Source organism: Dipteris shenzhenensis, chromosome 29, assembly GCF_047967505.1.
Source record: "Dipteris shenzhenensis isolate YYH24624 ecotype China chromosome 29, Dip_SZ_1.0, whole genome shotgun sequence".
Classification (NCBI taxonomy): Eukaryota; Viridiplantae; Streptophyta; class Polypodiopsida; order Gleicheniales; family Dipteridaceae; genus Dipteris; species Dipteris shenzhenensis.
Genome location: NC_141624.1, coordinates 49,003,397 through 49,024,646, shown reverse-complemented (window position 1 = coordinate 49,024,646; position 21,250 = coordinate 49,003,397). Strand labels below are relative to the sequence as shown.

Below are 21,250 nucleotides of genomic sequence, written 5' to 3'. Positions count from 1 at the left end.
ATGTATTTGAAAACCCTTTCCAATGCTTTCAGCTCAATGGGCCTTGCACCGGTCTCAATAAGCATGATTGAGTATGGTGTGGTAATTTTGACTCCCAAATGTCTTCTTAGAAACGATTTCTGCATTTTTTCAATATCATTCCATTTTGATGCTGAAATGCTACCTCCCCATACTTCTACTGCAGATAGCACTGTTTGCACCACATATGCATCAAATAGAATCCGTCTGATGCTCCATCTCCTAGTGTCACTATTTCTGCAATCATTTTCAAAATGATAATATTTCCCCCACCCGGCATCAATCCTTCTGTGGACACAATCATTCCATCTATGATTTGCTGGCACATCTATTCCCAAGTATTTGAATGTATTTACCCTCTCAGTTTCCTGCTCATTGTACATAATACTTGGGGTGTTTGCAGGCTGCATGGTTTTTACTATCATCATTTTGGTTTTGGTGACATTTACCATGAGGCCGCTCTCTACACAAAACTTGTGTAGAATGTGCATCATCCGCTGCATACTTTCTACTGTGTATGAGAAAAAGACGACATGATCTACATATAACAACAGTAGCACGGTGTGTGCACAAACTTGGGGGCCCTCTAGCTGCTCCTCTTGCATCATTTCTTTGACCAACTCTTCCAATCTGTCAATACATAGTCCAAATAATGTTGGTGACAAAGGGCACCCCTGTTTAACCCCCATATTACTTTGGAATGTAGTTGACAATCCATTTCTACCTTTGAGTTGGCAAGTTACCCTCTCATATAATCTGAAAACTGCTATTTTTAAGTGATCTGGCACTCTTAAGTGGCCCATTCTTTCCCACAGACTGTTCCTAGGCACTGTATCAAATGCCTTCTTGAAATCTATGAAGCAACAATAGAGAGGCTTTCCTTGTAACCGGCTCTCTTCCATTAGAACCCGTAATGTAACCAAGTGATCCACAGTGCTAAGGTTTCTTCGAAAACCAGCTTGTCCAATGGCCCTCTTACCATTTAGTTCTGCCCATAAACTAAGTTTTGTCTCAATGATTGTGCTAAAGAGCTTGGCCATAGTGGATCCTACCATAATGGTTCTATAATTGGAAAGCTGGTTATGATCTTCACCTTTATATATTGGTTTTACCCAATATTCTTGCCACTCTGGGGGGAAACCATTAGCAATTGCATCATTAATCAACGAAACTAGGCATTCTCGTGTATAGTCGCCTGCCCATTTTAGTAGCTCGGCCTTTCTATGCAATGTGTCAGCTGCTTTTCCATTGGCCATTTTCTTCAAGCCCTCATTCACATCATCCAGTGAGAGAATATGTGGGCTGTTGTAGTGAGCTATGTTTGTAGACATAGGTGAGGCATGTGGATGGGTGTATAGTTGCTTGACATATTGGAGCATTTCCTCATCAGTGAAATCTCCCATGATGTCTTTTAATCTCCCTTTAGTTCGTCTCCATGTTCCTCTCGGGTTCTTAGCAAAATCAATGGCATCCTTCCACTCTCTGTCTAGCAGATACTTCTTTTTTTTCTCATAGTGAGCGCATCTGTTTAATTTTTAGCCTGGTTTCTATGCATTCATCATCAAACCATTTGTTTTGTGGCAAGCCCTTTGTGCATACTCTCTTGATCTTTTTCTGTCCCAAAACTGTATGTGCAGCTGAGAGTAAAGTCCCTTTCATCTCGCTCCAATTCAGCCTGCAAACATTCTTAATAAGAGCATCAGTGGTGTTGGCATATTTCTCCCTCTTGTCCATGTCCATACGAAAAGATCGATTCTTTGTTGCATGCACTTTAGTTTCTGCCAAATGAGGTATGTGCATTTTGAGATAGAGGGGGGTATGATCTGATTCTCGATATTTTGGGCTGATTATATAATCAATTACCAAATGTACTGCATCAAGTGAAATTAAAGCATAATCTACCACACTTGATCCTCCACTAGCTGGGAAACATGTGGTAACCCTTGTATGTGGAAAGAGGCCTGATCCATTCAATACTATCATATGTAGCCCATTCACTAGGCTAGTCAATGCCTCTCCATGTGCATTGACTTCCTTGTCCTCCGAGCATCTGTGCCACTCGGGGTCTATCTCGATTTGCTCATCTTTGTCATATTCATGCCCTGTAAGTGACTGAAACTGGGTGTCCCCAATGTGTGCATTCATGTCTCCTAGAATCAGTACTCTCCCCTTGGAATTGAATTCCACCAAATCTGAGCACAAGTCTCCGTATGGATCTGATGCATCTCTATCAGTGTTGATAGTATGTAGACCCCTGGTGTGGTATGTAGCACCCAACTATGTAAAGTGGTAAGGGCTCTGCTTTCACCATGATCCATATGAATCATTTATGAGGGTCATCTTTGCATATGCTTATACTATCTTGTAAGTGCTCTTTGTACAAACATGCAACTCCTCCTTGCCCTCTTGTGCTAGCATGTGTTTGGCATATGGAATGTATCATGTACCCATGAATTGGAGGTAGTCTGTGCGTATCCCTCTCTCATGTCTCTGCTAGAAAAACCACATCTACATCCTCAAGCACATCATTGAGGCCTGCTCCCTTCTGCCAGGAAAAACCTCTGCCATTCCAGAACATTACTTTGAGTTTCTTTTGCGTCCCATGAGCCGCGTGTCCCTAGAGGGTGTTGGTTAGACGCAGAGCTACGACCAGGAGACGTGCCAGGAGCGCACCTTTGAGTGGCTGACAGCACTCTATTGCCGACTTCATGCCTCCATTGCCTCATCCATCCTGATATCTTGCTGTTGCTGGGGATGATGATGATATTGATGATGATGCTGAGATTGATATATAGTTGACCATCGACATGACTATGTTGTACTTAGGACTTAGTACTGCCATTCTGCATTTTTTGCATTTTGCATTGGTATGGACGCTTGTTTAGTAGCTCCACTACCACAGCTCATTGTATCAGGATTTTCACAGTTTCATAGACCCATCGGTCTTCCGAAGACTTTAATAAACTTTCTTTCTTTCTTTCTTTCTTTCTGCACATTACTGTAGTCGAAGAAGACTGTTGTTGGTTGCTTCCTGCTGAGCCATGAGATGGCCCTTGACCCACTAGCATCAATGCATTTCTTCTATTTGACTGTCCGGTGCCACTGTACCGATCTGAATAACGGTGCTTACCCGGTGTGGTACTTGTCTAGATGTTCCTCTAGTTGGTCGTACCATATAGATACCTGAGCACTCCTGTTCCTACGTTCCAATGACTCAGCCTATTAGAAACAAGGATGGAGGTTGCTTGCTGTAGCCAACACTCCTGCAACAGAAGATTATGTAAATGTTGCCCAGAAATCACAAAGCGCTACTTCAAATCTCACTTCTTTTCCTTGTTGTGTAGACAAGTGAATATAGATAGATGCAGACAATCAATGAACCATGCACATGAAAGTAGAAACAGGAAATATGTATTGTTCTAGAGCTGAAAAAAACCTTGTACAAAGGTGTGGTGACACTGTAACAGTGTACCAGCATCTAGTGCCAGGGGTCCACGTCTAGGCAGGCCCTTAGCTACTACAAAACTGTTCTCCTACCTCCTCCTGGCAACTTCAAAACAGTCAGCCTGTGTGCTTTCCTAGAGCTTCAGTGGGCTGAGTAGATACCCTTCAAAGATACCACCTTACTGCTCCAGTGGATTGTCATTGGTGAGGTACTGTTTACAACCTGATTCTTGACCTCCTTGCTGCTTCTGTCTGCAACCAATGGTGAGGTACAAGTCTTCCTGATTCCTGGCCTCCTTGCTGCTGGAACTGCAGTTTGTTTTGAGGCTCTTTAACCGAGTTCTTTGGACCTTTCTACTTCTTGAACTGCAGCCCAAACTGAGGCATCAGAGACTCTACATTATAATAAAGAACTGCCCCTGCAGGGGATCTTATATCGGACTGGAAGGCTCGAGTTGGAGTCGAGTCCTATACCTCATCCACTCGTGTACTTCCTGTTGGAAGATAACAATAGTGATCTAGCTGCAGGAACTCTTAGAAGTTGGCAATGAGAACACCCTCAGCCTGCTTAACGGATAGCGATGAAATAAATAGAATATTCGGCCACCACACTTGTGTACCTAAGCGGGGAGTGCACCAACGAGCTCAACCGGTTTTTTCAAGGCGAGCTGAGCTCCCCCGTGAGCTCCTGCTGAGCCGTCGTGCCCCCCCTGACTGCCCCGCTGCCTCACCCCGTCCGCCCCCCTCTGCACTCCCTTGCCCTCCCCGCCTCCCCTTCTGCTCCCGCCGCCCCTTCTGCTCCCGCCTCCTCGCCCCACGCCCACCCCTCTTGCTTTTGCCTCTGCTGCCTCCCCCTCCGCCCGCTGCGCCCCCACCTGCTCCCGTCACCCCGCCTCCCGTCACCTCTGCCATCTCTACCTCCATCTCCTCCACCTCTGTCCCCCGCCACCTTCGCCTCTTCCGCCCCCGTGTCCTACTCTCCCGTGCCGGCTCCCCCCCTCTCCCGTCTCCTCTCCGCCCTCTTGCTCTCTCATTCCCTCATTCTCTCCCTCCTCACCTTCTCGCCCTCCTTCCTCTTCCGCCTTCCGCCCTCCTTGCCCTCCTTCTTCCATTTCTATCCTTGCCCCCTCCTTCACCTCGCCTCGCCTCCGCCTCCCCCTCTGATGCTCTTCTTCCTCTTTTTCTTCTTCCTCCCTGTAGCGGGAGCACTTGTGCTTGTTAAGGCGAAAGAAGAACCTTGGTGGTGACCCTTGCTCTGGCCAGAGGGGCTCTATGGCAGCACCCTCGAATCCTACAACCATTAAGGTTCTTCTTTCCCCAACTGATCTAGTCCGTGTGGCCCCATCCACTCGTCCATCATGAGTGTAATCTGATTACCCAAAATACCATCAAACACCTCCGAGGACCACTTCTCCAACCCTATGAAGGCAAACAGAAATCTCCAAATGGGGTGTGTCTGAGATCCCACTGCACTAATCAAACCCTCGTTCTGAGGCTGAAGGACCACGAGCGTTACCTCCAATGGTAGAGGGTATAAGTCCAGAATCTCCAGATAGTTTCAAGGTCCTAACCTCCAGAAGTCCCGCGGTAAGGGATGCCCAGGCTGGAGATTGGGAGCTGCTGACCGGGACGACGAGTCTCGTCCCTCAAGATCCCTCCCTGAGCGGACCTGTTGCTGCGATGAGGAACCAGAAGGGGACGTCATCGTTTCCTTTCCTGATGGCATGGGTGTCGAAGTGGAAGAAGCTGTTGTTGAAGTGGAGAGGGGGGCGGCAACAGAGGGAGGGGGGCGAGTGGTGAGAGTGACGATAGAAGGGGGGGCTGAGGGGAGAGGAGGAGGCGGGGGGAACCCAGGAGGGGGAGGTGAAGAGGAGGGGGAGGGGTCTGGGGGGGGAGGGGGAGGGGGAGGAGGAGGAAAAAGGACGATCTCAGGTCCCCCCTGCTGATCAGGCTCATCAGGGCTCTAGATTGGCTCCTCCGCGGCCCTCGTCGGGCTAGTACGCCCATGGCGCGGAGGTGAACTTTCAGTTGAGCTTTACGTGCGAGGAGCCGGTGTGTGGTTTGGCGACAGGAGTTATCAGATTGCCGCTGGAGGCAAAGGTGGAGCATGCACACTTCTCGCCCCTCTAGAAGTGTGCGGAGCTATTCGGGGTGGAAGCCTTCTTCATGATGCAGTGGGTACGGAAGATCGGTATTGAGCTGGTATACACCCTAGTACGGTGCCGCACAGACACTGACTACTTGCCCTTTAAACCCCCGGCAAAATCACACAAGGCAGTCTTTCTAGGATAGGCACCCACTCACAGGAGAGCCTTGTTCCCGACTCCCCCGTCCTCATGTGCTGGACCATAGTGAGTGGGAACGTACACGGGCTCCACGATTGCATTCGTAGCCAGTCGCAGTACTCGATACTCTGGCAGGAGTTGCAGAGGGCAGTGGTAGGACGGCATCCTTATGATTCAGGAGCACATGTTTTTAGCTGCAGACATCAGACAACACCATCACCTTCTCCCAGGGAGAGGTCCAGAGGAGTGGTCTCCTACAGTAGGACGGAGCGGAGGGGTTTGCATCTCAGTCTCACAGACTTTGGCTTCAGAGGTCTATGATCAGGGCGAGCTCATTCCAGGACGGACAGTCTGGATGGAAGTTAGGATGGGAGAGTCCAGGATTGGGATTCTGAACGTGTATGCCCCAGCGTGTAGAGAGCACCGCCCGGCCTTTTGGAGGAGGTTGTCAGAGTGTCTTCTGGATGTTGACTCCTGGATTGTTGGAGGTGACTTCAACAACCTGGAGTTTAGGGAAGACAAGCAGGCGGCGCCTCGTTCTCTGAGATGCCAGCAGTAGAGCATAGCACCTAGAGTTCAGCAGGACTCCTGGCAGCCTTCTCTTCTCCTTTGGATAGAGGAGACATGATGGATTGCTAGAGAGATTAGACCGCTTCTATGTTGGGGACTAGGCACTACACAGAGGCAGATCTACCGAGATTCTGGTAGGTACCACGATGTCAAACCACTCTCCAGTGGTACTTCACTTGGATCAGCCTCGCTGAGGTCTCCCCCAGAAGGGGGTCCGCATTCCAGAGAACCTCCTGCAGGACGAGGAGATTCAGTAGGTCATGGCAGGGATTTGGGAGCAGTCAGAGATGGCACTGTGTGAGGGCTGGGCTGCGTGGGTGGCTGATGCGATTCAGAGGAGCAAGGAGGAGCTACAAGCTCACGCCCTTAGGCGGAGGAGGACCCTTCAGGAGGGTGAGCGGGCTTTGAGGAGAGACCTTGCCTCCATCGAGAGGCTCAAGGAGCAGGACCCAGGTTCTTAGTGGCTTAGTGACAGATTCGAGAGCGCTCGTCTCGAGCTTCAGGACACTGAGCTGCAGCGGCGGGCTGAGTTCTTCTATCACTCCCCTCGGGTTCGATGGGTGCAGTAGGAGGACATGATGACGAAGCAATTCTTTCAGACCACTAGGTCCCGATCGACAGGCACACAGCTACAGCATCTCTGGGACTCGCAAGGTATCATGCACACTGACCCGCAAGAGATTCTTCACACGACCACCGGTTTTTACATTCAAGTCTTTCAGACGGAGAGGATGTCCCCAGCTGGTCTTGTGGCCCGAGAGCTAGTTTGGGATCACGTTTCGACAGTAGTTTGGCAGGACTTATGCAGCAGACTTAAGGAGACTTTCATAGATGAGGAGCTCTGGGAAGCCCTCAAGGCTATCCCGACCCAGAAGTGCCCAGGTGAGGATGGCTTGACTCCGGCCTTCTTCCGAAACTTTTGGGAGATTATCTGCACCCCTTTGCATCTAGCTTGCCACAAGATTTTTGACATAGGCCTTCTCCCTCAGTCCTTGAGCAGGGGGTGGATTTGTTTGATCTCGAAAGGGGCAGATAGGTTAGATAGCCGACAGTGGAGGCCGATCACTCTGCTTGATACTGCATGCAAGATCCTTGCCAAGGTCTTGACACACAGACTGGGTTTGTCCAGGAGCGCAGCATCTTGGACAACATCTTCATGTTCTGGGAGGTAGTGGATTGGTCGAGGGAGGAGTCACAGCCTTTGGCCGTCCTCCTCTTGGACTTTGAGAAGGCCTACGACAGGATGGAGTGGTCTCTCTTGGAGGGCACTATGAGGAGATTGGGTTTCTCAGACAGATGGGTCAGAGGAGTTTTAAAGTTATATGGAAGGAGCTCTAGTCAGATGCTTATCGTAGGACACACAGGTGAGGCCTTTTCTCTCTCACTCGGTCCGCTAGCGCTGCCTACTAGCTCCCTTCCTCTTCTTGTTTGTAGTAGAGGCTCTAGGCTACTATTTGAGATCACAGGTGGCGGGTCTCACAGGGTTGAGGCTCCCAATCAGACAGGAGGAGGAGCTACTTGACTTAGAGTTTACAGATGACACGGCCTTGTATGTTGAGGGCACCACAGCGAGTCTAGAGGGAGTCAAAGGCGCCCTGGCTATCTACTATAAGGCCTCGAGGGTATGGATCAATTGGACGAAATCCATAGGCTTCTTCACGGGCTTTGAGGAGACATAGGAGATCCGTGAGTGGGGGAGTTACTTTGGCTTCAGAGGGATACTGCGGGGCCAGACAACGAGATACCTCGGATGCCAGGTGGGTATTGACATCACAGCAGAGCAACAAATTGCCCCAATCTTGGAGAGTGTTCGGCGTAAGCTTCTCTATTGGTGCTTGGCCAAACTCTCCCTAGCAGGTCGCACCTTAGTGGCAAACCAGGTCCTTCTTGCCACGGCTTGGTATATTGCCTCCTGCTCGTGCTTTCATTGAGGATGCATTGGGCAGCTCCGACGGTTGGTACGTAACTTCCTCTGGGTAGGTTCAGACGGCACAAGGAACACTAGGGCCCGAGTAGCTTAGTAGATGGTGATCATGCCACATGCAATGGGAGGCTTGGGTATCATTGATCCGGAGATGCAGAGCGGGGCCCTTTTGGGCAAGTTGGTGGTTCGTAGCGTCACCCCAGGCGTAGAGCCTTGGAAGCTCCTCTTACAGCGAGGGCTTTTGAGGGATACCCCATGAACTAGGGGACAGTGGCAGCCTTCACATAGATGGATCTTCTTAGAGGCCCCTCTTACAGGGAAGGGCTCCCTTTTGATGAGGAGTCTTCGCAGGGTTTGGCAGAGACTGGCAGGGGATCTCATTCGTGCTCCGCCTAGATGCAGAGAGGAGTTGGAGCGCCAACCCCTTCTGTGGCACTTAGAGGTCAGAGATCAAGAGGGACGTATGCTCGGACAGCGGACTGACATTGGTTGGGCACAGTGGGACAGTGGTCCAGCAGGGTGTTTTGGTCATTGGAGCAGACTACTTTTAGAGACAGAGGCGAGGCTTGATGCCCTAGCGCATGTGCGAGGGGCAGGGCAACGGATGGGCAAGATTGACTTAGCCATTCCCGAGTCCTGGTGGGAAGGACTTAACGTTTGCAGAGACAGCAGATGGTTGGGGCAGTTTTTCCATACTGGTGTTCCCTTGAGGATGTTGATGCAGCACGGCAGCACGCTCCTCGGCTTCTTCTGTGTAGGATTTGGAGGCCTACTTCAGCCACTCATTGAGAGTGATCCTGAGATGGATGGGAGTCTTGATGGGATACACTTGCAGATGATCAGAACGTTTGGGGAAGGAGGGGCACATTGACCCTCCTAGTATCTCAGAGCAGGACGCCCTTGGATGGCGCCTTTGACTGTGGGAGGGTAGACCCCTGAGGGAGGTGCAGTGGGATCCGGGGGAGTGGTTCTGGCCCTCTAGGGGCGGCCTAGCTGAGACGGTGGATGAGGTGCCCTTCTTTTCCTACACCACACAGATTGGTAGGAGACTTGAGATGGACTCGTCGAGTTGGACCCCCTCAAGGGAGAGACATTGGGTGACCCAAAGAGTGCCCCGGGATGTGCGCTCCAGGTTTTGGATGCGGTTGTGGTCCAGCTTGCAGCCGAGGAAGATCTCATACTTCTTCTGGCTGGCAGCCCATGGAGGCTTGCTCATCGGCCCGTGGTTGGAGCAGATGCGAGTGGAGGGGTAGTGCCATTGTTGCTCCGATGGTGTCCTGGAGACTATCCTGCATTGCCTGTGGAGCTGTCGTAGCGCAGCGAGGATCTGGATGAGAGCCCTCAGGATCATGACACGTATGCAGAGTCTTCATAGAGACTACACCTGGGGGATGGTGGCTTTGTTAACAGAGGGAGGACACGGGTTTTAGATTGATGAGATCTCCCTAGCCTACCGGATACAGGGTCAAAGCATGCAGAGGATTGCATTCCACGAGGCGGTCCCCCCTAACAGCCTTGCTCCTCCTCCTCCTAGGGAGGACAGTGTTTGGGAGGTGGTAGCCAGCATCACGGCTTGGAACATTTGGGTGGCTCGTTGTGATGGTAGAGGACTTGGTTCCACCCTTGGCTACCTTAGTTGCCATTTGGCAAGATATCTTCTACACTGTACGGTCCACCTAGGAGCGTGGGACTCTAGGCTCCAGGGCGACTATCGAGAGGCGTGCTTGTTTCTGCAAGGCTTGGCCTGCAGGTGTTTTCCACATCTTCACTCCGAGAGGGATTCACTGGCTGTATAGCCCCCCCACTTGGCTGTTAGCCCCAGTTCCAGAGATCCCTTAGGTAGTGAGCTGGGTTTCTATGGAACAGGCTGGTTTTCCTTCTTTCAGCCTTTTCCGGTTTTTTCCATACTCAGCACCTTTGGGGCTGCTCTCTTGTATGAAATCTTTCAAGCATTAATAGAAGGTTCCTTTCTTTGGGGAAAAAAAAAAAAATATCGGACTGGAATGCCCCTATAATCAGCCGACCAGATCTGCAGACTGGCTCTGACTGCCAACCCGGAACTTCTCCAGACTGTGTTGGACTGACCTGGTCTGGTACAATTCCGACCTGCTGCTGCACTGCCCCGACCTGCTGCTGTACATTCCCGCTGACCTGATGCTGCTCTTTGCTGTCGCTGCCTGCAGGGCCTATATCATGGACCTGGCAGCCAATACACAGCCCTCGTAGGGCTTCTGCTCCAGCCATCTGCTGCAGCTTCCTGTGTTCATCAGCATAGCTTCTATAGTGTGACCGACCTTCTCAATCCGCCCATTGGATTCAGGTGCTCAGTCGAAGGCATGTTGGACGATGTGTCCAATTTCACGAAGACAGCCCTCCAGAATTGCCAAATATTACAACAAATTTTCTCGATGGGAACTTGTAGGAAGAAGTATATTGAGTCAGCCTGTTGGGTTTCAGATACCTGGTCAGGAACACAAAGTGTCCAAGCTCCATAAAGGCTCAAACAAGCCCATGGGCTTGGTATGAGAAAGTTCACACATTTTTTACCAATTAGGGTCTACAAAATAGTCCAATTGAAAGTACCCCTGATATCAAGAGGGACAAAAAGAATTTGCTGATGTTCATCCTGTATGTGGATGATATGTAGCAGCTCATAGGCACGAGCAAATCGCACAATTCAAGAAAGACCTTGAAACTTCATTTGAGATGTCTAATTTGGGGTTGTTACATTATTATCTGGGCATTTAGTTTATGCAAACAAATGAAGGCATTGTGCTCAAACAGTCAAAATACATTCCGGGACTATTACAGAGGTTTAATTTTCAGGATTGCAAGCCTATTTCAACTCCCACAGAGCAAGGTTTTAGGTTGTCCATGCAATGATGCAGGTGAACCTTTTGATGCTGTTATATACAGTCAGGCTGTTGGATGCCTTATTTATCGCTTCAATACCCGTCCAAAAAATTTAGATCATTTTAGCCCAGTTGGGCAGGTATATGCACAGCTCAATGACATAGCATTAGTGTGTTCTAAGTTCTATTTTTAGATACTTGCAGGGTACTCAATCTCTTGGCCTGTCCTTTGCCAGGGGTGACTTCCATGCTTTCAGTGGTTCATATTGCATTGGGGATTATGATACCAAATGCTCTACGAGTGGAAATTGTTTCTTAATTGGCAGTTCATGCATTTCTTGGTTGAGCAAGAAACAATCCATTTAGCAATGAAGTTGAGTACATGGCATCCCTCACAACTACAGATGAATGTGTATGGGGCAAGAGATTGATGATGGATCTTTGTAGTGGTTTGCAACCATCTACTCCCATACTCACTAACAGCTATAATGCTATTGCAGTCATGCATGGACGAAACAAATTGAGATCCATTATTAGTATGCTAGAGAGAGATCGCGTGTAGGAGATATTAGTTTGATCTATTGCCATACACATTAGAACCTGCACCCTACACATTAGAACATTGCAGGTCTCTTCACTAAGGCTCTATTTAGAGAAAAGTATGAAGCTTTCCACAAAGCTTTGGCTTACCTCCATTCGGTGATTGAGATTTCTCCTTGTACACCAAGGCATTGTCACTTCAAGGGGTGTTGGAAATATTGTAATATTTAAGGCAATGACCAATGCTTTAAGCAATTAGGAGGTTTAGGGGCAGTTTTTCCTTCTAAGGTTTCCCCCCTAACCACGGTTAGTTAGGTTTGTGTGAAATTTAACCCTACTATGAGTTAATCTAAGGTTTTAGGGTTTTATCATATTGACAGCCCCTTGTACTTTGATTCTTGCAACTTCATTTCAATAGATCTCCATGTTTTTGCGCTCTTCACCATCTCGACCTCTCACACAATGGGCCATGGGTCTGTTGCTATTTCCATGCCAACAAATATTGGCAAACTTCATGTTTTTGGAAAAGGCATGGGAAGTGGAGCCACCAAGCAAAGAAATTATCAGGTGTTCATGGCATCTTCTGCCCATAAATGAAATTTGGGGAACTCATATTGATGCAGGGTAATTTTTTTGTATGAGAATTCAATGGGGAAAAAGGAAGATAACTAAACGTAGTTTCTATATGTTAAATTTTGCATTTTTTTGAATATGTAATATTTAAGTGCTTTTGGTTCACATAGTTGTAGCGATTGATAGTACCTCTATGTCATGTCTAATAGATGATTACAGTAAAGAGCTCTTTGAACTGTCTTTCCTGTTTTGTTTATAGGCTTGCTTAAGCAATGCATTCCGCCTGCACAGTAGTGACCACTCTCAGCCTGAGTTCAAAGGAGGTTTAGAATTGTAAAGGACTGGCATGAGTCTGGCAACACAAACTTGACTTAATGAAAGTTCAAAGTCCTTATCAGATTTCCTTGACTGTTATGTTAAAGGCTGCAGATCAGGACATCAATTTCTATGCATCTTCGCTCTTGCCTCTGTTGGCAGAATTCAATTTGCAGCCTGCAACAAGGGATCCACATTCTATTGTCAGTGGTATCAAGGTTCGTCATCTGCCAAAACATTGCATCAATACCAAAGAGAATCTCTTTTTCTAAAGGCTGGTTTGGGTGAAGTTCTTGTTTAATAAAGCTTAAATTTTCAATTGTACATATGACTGGAGCCATGGATTTTTCTTATTGGTATAATCTTTTCTTTGCAAGGACGATTCAAAAGAAAACTAATGTTGGTAGGGGTTTTATTAGAGTTTAGATATCAAGCATTAAGCACTTCTCCTGGTAATTGCACGAACCTTTTCCATATCTAACTCTTTTTTTGATGTGATAGGCCTTAAACCGTAGATAGTGACCATGTTGCTCTCTCTCGCGGTAATGTTTAGATTATAACTACTGATTTGTTTTTGTTTTCTTGCTGATGATAATTGGTCATTCAGTTTGTCTTCTGATGAACCTCTCTATCCACCGGTCGTCAAGACTCAAATGATTCTGTAATCTCACGAAATACACAGGGGCAGCTTGTGCTTGGCTTTTCCCAAGAGAACCTTTCTCCACAGGCACCCATCTTCAAATGGATTAAGAAATGTCTTAAAATATGCAAGGTACTGTATGCTTGTGTGTTGATAGAAAACAGAGGTGGAGGTTGCTTGCTACTACCCCAGCTCCCCACAGCGGAAGATAATGAAATGTATGCCCAAAAGCCACACGATGCTAATTCATATCACACTTCTTTCCTTAATGCGTACAAGTGCATAGAGAGAGATGCAGACAGTAACTCAACTATGCTCGAAAGAGAGAGTTAGAAACAGTAATACTTACCCAAAACATGTAAAAAAGGTGTGCACATTGTGCCACCATCTAGCATCAGGGTGCTGCCTAGATATGGACCCCTGTGGCTGCAAGATGGTTCTCCTACCTGCTCGTGGAACCTTCAAAACACTCTCAGCCTGTGTGCTCTGCTAGATCTTTACTGGGCTGGGTAGTGATGCCCCACAAACACACTTTGCTGCTCTGATGGATAGACAATGGTAAGGCAGTGTTTGCTCCTTTGAACCTTTCTTTGATCCTGCAGTGTACTGCTTGTCATCCTTCAGAGTGGAGAAGTGGGGGAAGCCTTCATAGGCCCCCAGCTAGTCTGGTAGGCCAGCTTTGGCTGGCCATTGGACCGACCAGCCAAGTTGGTTGACCCGACCAGCCAGGTCGGCTGACCCGACCGTGGCTGGGTCGGGTTGGACCAAGCAAGTCGGTTGACCCACCCTGGTTGGGCTCTATTTGGGCACCCAAGTCAGCCCTAACACTTGCCTAATCTAGCCTATCCAGGCCTACTCTATCCTATCCTCTCTGGGCGGGCACACCCACAATAGTAGGCTTCCCTCACTATGAGATGCCTAACTTGATCACCTTGATCACCTATCTGCAGAGCTAATAGTAAGCACAATGATCTGAAGATGCAACCGTGGACCTTCCAGCAACGCACTATGGGATTCACCTCAAAGAGAGCACCAAATAGCCTGGAGCCTCGAACCATAATGACACCTCGAATAGCAAATGAGTTCTAGGCTGCACTGAGTTCCCACTGGGGTATAATGATCCGTGGTACACACCACTGTTGAGAGATCACGCTCAACATCATGTGATCATATGTGCATAGCACTAACACTTATAGAGTGCTATAAAGGAAAGGGTTAGATGCCCTAACCCTAACCCTAACCCTAAATGGGTTTGTATATATTCTACATTTTCAACTAAATCTAGTGTATAGTTATTCATTTGTGGTGTGCTCTCTAGCTGTGCCCTCTCTTCTCATCTCCACTCTTCTCCTCTCCCCTCTTCACATTTTGTCATGGTATCAGAGCTCCCTTGCCTTCTGCTGAGGCATTGTGATTCTTGAGAGAGATTGAGACCGATTAAGTGAGCATCCTTTCATTCCGTTGATGAAAGATAATTTTTGTCCATAGGATTTCCGTTCATCTCCTTCGAGAGATTTCGTGAGAGATTTCTGTTATGAAATAGAGTTTTTTCTTGAGTGTTTGTGAAAGATTTCCGTTCTTCAGCGAGAGAATTCCGTTCTTGAGAGATTGAGAGATCTATGGTGAGAGAGAGTGTTCTTCTTCCTTTGTACTTCGAGCGAGAAAGGAAAGATCAGGAAAGTTTAGAGAGATAGGGAGTGTAGCAATAGCCTTCAAAATGCATCAGCCCAGCCCTCACTAAGTCTCTCATCAATAATGGTGAATGATCCCCCATCTCCATCATCTTTGAAGCATGTTGGTAATCGATTGCCGTTCAGTTCTTTGGGTGTGTCTTGCGGCTGTCAAAAAGTTAATTGGCATTCTGGTCAGCTGTACACAGCAGCTTCTGTAGGTTGATTCCTGCTCCCCTTCTTGTGCAGTACTAGGTATGAGGTGAGACTTGGAGCGCTTGTGCCTAAGCGTTTACGGGCCTTGCAAGCTCTGGTCATTGGTCTTCCTCACTAATCCTACAGTTTCCACTCTACATGGGCCCTCTTTGAAAGAAGCCAGTGATCATTTGTTTTATACCTACCTACCTACAACACATACATTTTTTTGTGTGGGTGGAATCCATGTATTTTTATATTACAAGAGGCAAGAAAAATTCATTGTAAGACAAGTAAACAATGTAGTCTATTCGACGAACAGATACGCAATCATAAAATGATTGTGTGAGTTTACATGTGGAAATAGTAGAACATGGAAGAAGTAGGCTCTCCAAAGACATTGTGGTTGCTGTCTTTCCATAGAGTCCCAAGGCTCAATATCAAACCTAGGTGAAAAAAAGGTGAAACTCCGCCCGGTGCGAGTGAATGCCAAATATCTCAAAAAGCTTGCCAAAGCATGTAGTGGGAAAGCGGGCCTGGAGGCGCTGTTGAAGAAATAGCAAGAAGTCATGAGTAACATGACAAGTCCAAAGAAGGTGGAGCAAGGATTGTAAAACACACACACCGACCTGCCTACCCACCCACCTACCTAAAACACGCACACGCATGCATGCGCACGCACTCGTGCACACACACACACTTGTTTTTTTTTTGGGTGAAAATTTTGAAGGCTTTATATCACAAGATAGCTATCCCATAAAAACTGGTAAGCCAAAAGATTACATCAAGAGAAAATTTCGATGTAGGACAAATATACACCATGATCTATGTAGTGAGTTTGTAGACAATCGAAGAGCGATTGCTGCAAAGAACAACGGAAGAAAACAAAGGTAGAAAGAACTGGATCGCCAAAGATTCTGTGTTTTCTATCTTTTCAGAGAGTCCAGAGCGCCCAGCAGCGAACCCAGGTAAACAACTACTCAAAATTCGGCCATCAAGGATAGATCCCAGACAACCAGAAAAGCTTGCCAAAAGAAGCCAGAGGAAATATCAGTGTCAAATCTCTGTCGAAGGATGCCCAAGAAGCTCCGTGTCTTGGGGCATTGCCAAAAAATATGAGATACAGATTCTCTTGGAGCTAAACACTTACAACAGATAGCCAGAGCAATATGGCTGCGTGATAAAAGCTGTCCAGAAGGAATAACCCCCAACAAAACACACCATAGAAAAACTTGTCGTCGTAGATGGATCTTGGAGTGCCAAATATGTTTCAATCTTTTTCTCCACCATTTGACCGGACAATGCAAACACCAAATTTGATTAGCCTTGTCTAATGCCCATGGTGGGGACAACATAACTTAATATAAAGAGGAGACTGTGATATGAGACAGCTTGAAAGGATGAATGGATGAGTGTGCTAGTAGAAGAGTCTAATCTTGAATCCTATCTTGAAGTTCCAAAGGGGGTCCTGGCTGAAATGGCTGAAGCATCCGAGTAATGATCTGCCATACAGGACGATAATGCATTCCCAAACCATAATTGCCAAAGGGAAAGATAAAAGAGTGCCATCATCATGAATGATATCTGCCATAGAGGAAATTCCTTTTGAATTTAGAAAATAGGAACGTCTGGGCTCCTACAAAGCCAACGACTGAGAAAAATTTTGGGACCAGTGGATATTCTTCGCTCGCAAAGAATTACCTTGGAAGGAATCCCGACCATGCCAAGTCAGATGTGAGAGAATATGCTTTCAATCCAAAAACATTTGAGTAACAATAGGGGAACCTTTGACCTTGCCTTCAATATTACCGAACAGAAAATCTCACCGAGAAGGTTGCCAATAGCCAAATGCAGGAGTAGTGAGTTGAAGAAGTAAATAGCGCATCATTGCAGCCCAAGGATGATCTTCTTGTAGAAATTGTAGCATCATTTTCCTCTTATGAGCCAGAATTTGCACATGAATGTTGATAACAATAATAGCTGTACTGGAAGCAAGCACAAACTTTTCATGCCATGCTTCGAACGCCAAGGGATGTAATATTGAATATATGTCACTAATATTGAATGTATTGTAATATCTCCTTCAGTAAAAAAGATCAATGGTAGGTAAAATTGAATATATGTCACTAAAATAGATTGAACAATTTTGAGCCGGACATGCAAAGGCCAAGTTGCTAACGTCCAATATTCCAGCTTTTTCCTTAATTTGACAAGAACCCAATCAATCTATTGACGACGAGTAATTGACCAACCCAGAGTGTATCCGACAAGATGCATGTAGCTTTGTTGTCACTATAGAGCCAAAAGATGATATGCTGTTATTTCTGACGAAAGCCCAAAGCTCTCATGGTCTAAGCTATAAAATCCCATTGGATGGTGTCAAAAGCCTTTGCAATATCTACTTGTTGCGTCAAAAGCCTTTGCAATATCTACTTGCAACAAGAGAACATCCTGCTCAGTATATTTGGCATACTCAATCCCAATATAGGCATTTGCAATATTGTCAGTTATGTGCCTGCGAGGAATAAAACCATACTGCGCTGGATGAAGGCCCTCATGCAAGTATTCTTTGATACGATCAACCATTTTGGTGATGATCTTTTAAATAACAGGCATCAAAGTGATAGGCCTCCAATCAGCCAATGATTCACAGATTGGCTTCTTGGGCAGAAGTTTTACAAGCCCTTTCTTCCAAGAATCTAGTATGTACTGATGGTGCCAAGTAGTATTTATCATTTGCAGCAAAGGAGATTTGAGGAAATCCCAATATGCCAATAAGAATTTTACCGTGAGACCATCCCAGCCAGGAGATTTCCATCTACCACATGATTTAACAGCATCACTTAACTCTCTTTCAATGAAAGGAGCTTCCAAATCCAAGGCCTGTGAGAGTGAGACAATGGGAGTGACATGCTGTAATAATTGTTGCCTTGCTGAAATAACCTCCTGAGAAGGAGGATATGCTTTACAAAAAAGAGCAGCAAAATGTTGAACACAATCTGTAGCAAGCTGTGCTCAAGAAGAAGTCCAAACACCATCAGAGAGAAGAACCTGGTAAATACTTTGAGAGTGCCTTTTATAATGTAAGCCTTTAAAAGAGGCTTTGGATGAACTTTTTTAGTCCAAAAAAGCCCTTTGTCGTGCCCTTGTCCCCCACTTGAAGATTTTTCTGTTGTCATTGCATTGCAAAACACGTTTAGCCTAGCATAAAATCTGATTTTCTTCCATAGGAAGATTTCTAATATGACTCATCTCAGTCAAGGATTGACAGGTGTGTTTAGCATGAGTCTCAAAGTCTTCATTTAAGTTTTGCCATAGTAGCGAATAACTGCTTGCATTCTAGCAATAGCTTCCCATGCATACTCAACGCCAAAGCAAGACTGTTGTGACAAAGGGTGGACAGCCTCATACACCATGGCCTTGTATGCATCATGCTCCAAATAACTATTATTGACAATGAGTAGTCTTATTTGTGTAAGCCGATCGGGCATGTCATGAAGAGAGATCCTCAACCACAAAGGGGCATGATCAGAATGGACAAAAGCATAATCCACCCATAATTTAGCAGCCACCCATAATTTACCAGTGAGAGAATTATAGTGCTGAGGATTAAACCTATACCAACGATCTAGATGAGCCCGATAAAAAGATTGAGCATTATGTGAAAAGTATAGCTTGGCAACATTGGCTGTGAGTCTTTCCAAAGGTCAACAAGACGGAGCTGAAGTAAAAGATTCGACCAATGACGACGCTCAGAAGCCAACATATGAGTATGGCCAAAAGTATTATCACCTTGGTGAGGAGCATTGTCAAAATCCCCACAAACAAAGGCATGTTGTCTCCAAGGGTAGCCTTGCATTTCAGCCCAAATTAAACCTCTACTGTGAGAAGATTGAGGTGCATAAACCGAAGCAAATTCAAAGATTTCTCCCTGAATCTCACACACTTTTTTAAAAAAAAAAGTGGAATCTTTTAGTCATTATATTACAAAAAAAGCTATCCTAGAAAGGGAGAGCTATAATCCGTCAGGAGAAAATCTCATTGTAGGACAAATATACATTATGATCAAAGACACGAGATTGCAAGCAATCAAAAAGCGATTGCTGCAAAGAGTGTCTGAAGAAAGAGAAATTGAAAAAAACAGGATCACCAAAGACCCTATGATTGCGATCTTTCCAGAGAGTCCAGAGTGCCCAGTACCGAATCTAAACAAAAAAGAAATCAAACTCCTGTCTGGGTGGATGTACACCAAAAAGGTAGAAGAACTTGCCAAAAGCAATCTGAGGAAACCGAGCTCTCAAAATCTGCCCAAGGAAGTCCAAGAAAGCACAAGAGGAAGGACAATGCCAAAAGAGATTAGACATAGTCTCTCTCAGAGCCAGACATCTTCGACAGGAAGCAATATGTCGTCGTGCCAAGAGCTGTCCATGAGGAAAAGCACCCAACAAAACTCTCCACAAGAAAACTTGCTGATGGAGAGGAATCTTAGAATGCCAAATCTGTCTCAAACGTTTCTGCCACCATTTCATAGGATGATTAGTATGCCAAAGCTGATTTGCCTTTTGTGAGATAAATGGTGGATGAAGTAGAACTTTATAAAGAGAAGAGACAGTAATATGTGCAAACTGCAGAGGACGGCATGACAAGCCCACAGAAGAAAGTGTCCAGTCTTGAAGACGATCTTGTAGATGCAATGGAGGAACCGGCTGAAAAGGTTGGAGCATCAAAGTAAATGGATCTCTCTCTCTCTCTCTCTCTCTCACACACACACACACACACACACACGAGGATATATGCCCTATAGAGACCCAACAAGATCTATGAAATAGTAGAAGCAGCACCAATGATTATAAGCTGCGTAGCTAGCACTGTCTAACTCTAAGTGTTTTTGTTTAGCACCTATTTGGCCAATGTTGTGTGGTGGTATCCCAAAACTTCTTTGATGTAGGAATGGTGTGTTTGGCTGGCCGTTCAAAGAGGACGTGCGCGCGCATGCACACACAATCTACACACACACACACACTTTTTTTTTTTGGGGTAAAATCCAGAGTATCTATATTCTCATAAATTTACAAGATGGGAAGTCTCCCACACACTGACATTAGACTCCAAACTAGAGCCCAATGTAAAAAACTCAAAAACAGATAGAGAACACTTCAAGGCTAGTAGCATCCAAGTCCCTTGCAGCAAAACTGTCATATGAGGATTGCTTGAGGGACATTCTGAAGAAAATATATGCTTGAGGAAACTGTTGACCCATCCTGGAATGCAGTCTCTGAGTCCAAATGGTCCATAGTACCTTTCTCACATGATGCATACACTGAATGACTTTGGCATAGCTGCTGGACTGCAAATCAATTTTCAGTTCTGTTTCTACACACACACACACACACACACACACACACACACGTATAGACCCAAAAGGATCTATGGGACAAACCCAACATAGCTAAGCATGCTTGTGCTCTACTTACACAACTTATACAGCATGATAGTGTCACGTCGGTTTAGTTGAAAAAGCTCCCAGAAATTTGACGAAATTATTGCACAGTTTGAATGGTTGTTTACATAGAAATGATGTCATAGTATGGGAATGTAAAGTGTCATGCTGCCAAGCCAATGGCACAAAGCCATTAGAACATGTCTTTCATCCCTTTGTAATAACTGAGTTTGGATTGTGTGTGCCTTTTAGTACTGCTGTGTGTGGACGCCATCCTACATTGTTCACTTAATATTTGTGTTACTGTTTTAGTATGAAGGATTGCTTGACTACAAATGAATCTTCTACCTTTCTGGGAATAAACAATTTGACATGCTGTTTGGTTGCATGCAGGCACTTGTACAGCATCTACGTGATGAGGTATATTCTTGCTTGGCAATATATATTGTTTGTATATGTTTCTTATGCTTTAAATGGATGAAGTATGAACTTATGAACTTACCTTGTTGGAAAAGGTTGGAAGCTAAGAATGTCGACACTACGTTTTGTAAGGGATTGAAGGAGTTAAAGAGGCATTGATACGTTGATGGTAGTTCTATTTTCTACTGTTGCCGTTTGATCACTAGATTCAGACCAGGAAAGACTTGCAAACCTAAGAGTGCTGACATTTGGGCCAGAGAGTGACTTAATAAACATCAGACACCAGATTTAGCATGTGGTTGCCTTGCATTGTCTTGTTTCTATCATGTCCAATATAGGCTTCAGAACCGCACAAGTAACCCAT

At 46.0% G+C, this 21,250-nt stretch overlaps 1 protein-coding gene across 2 annotated transcripts in view; it reads left to right on the top strand.

The window, feature by feature from the left end:
- The window catches only part of LOC147882959 (uncharacterized), a 62,018-nt gene that overhangs the window by 28,024 nt on the left and 12,744 nt on the right, over positions 1–21,250 (top strand). For both annotated transcript variants that reach the window (XM_087400418.1, XM_087400417.1), the window contains exons 8-9: positions 12,629–12,739; positions 20,860–20,886. In XM_087400418.1, coding sequence (XP_087256544.1) covers positions 12,629–12,739; positions 20,860–20,886 — 138 coding nt within the window. The remainder of the gene's footprint in view (positions 1–12,628; positions 12,740–20,859; positions 20,887–21,250) is intronic.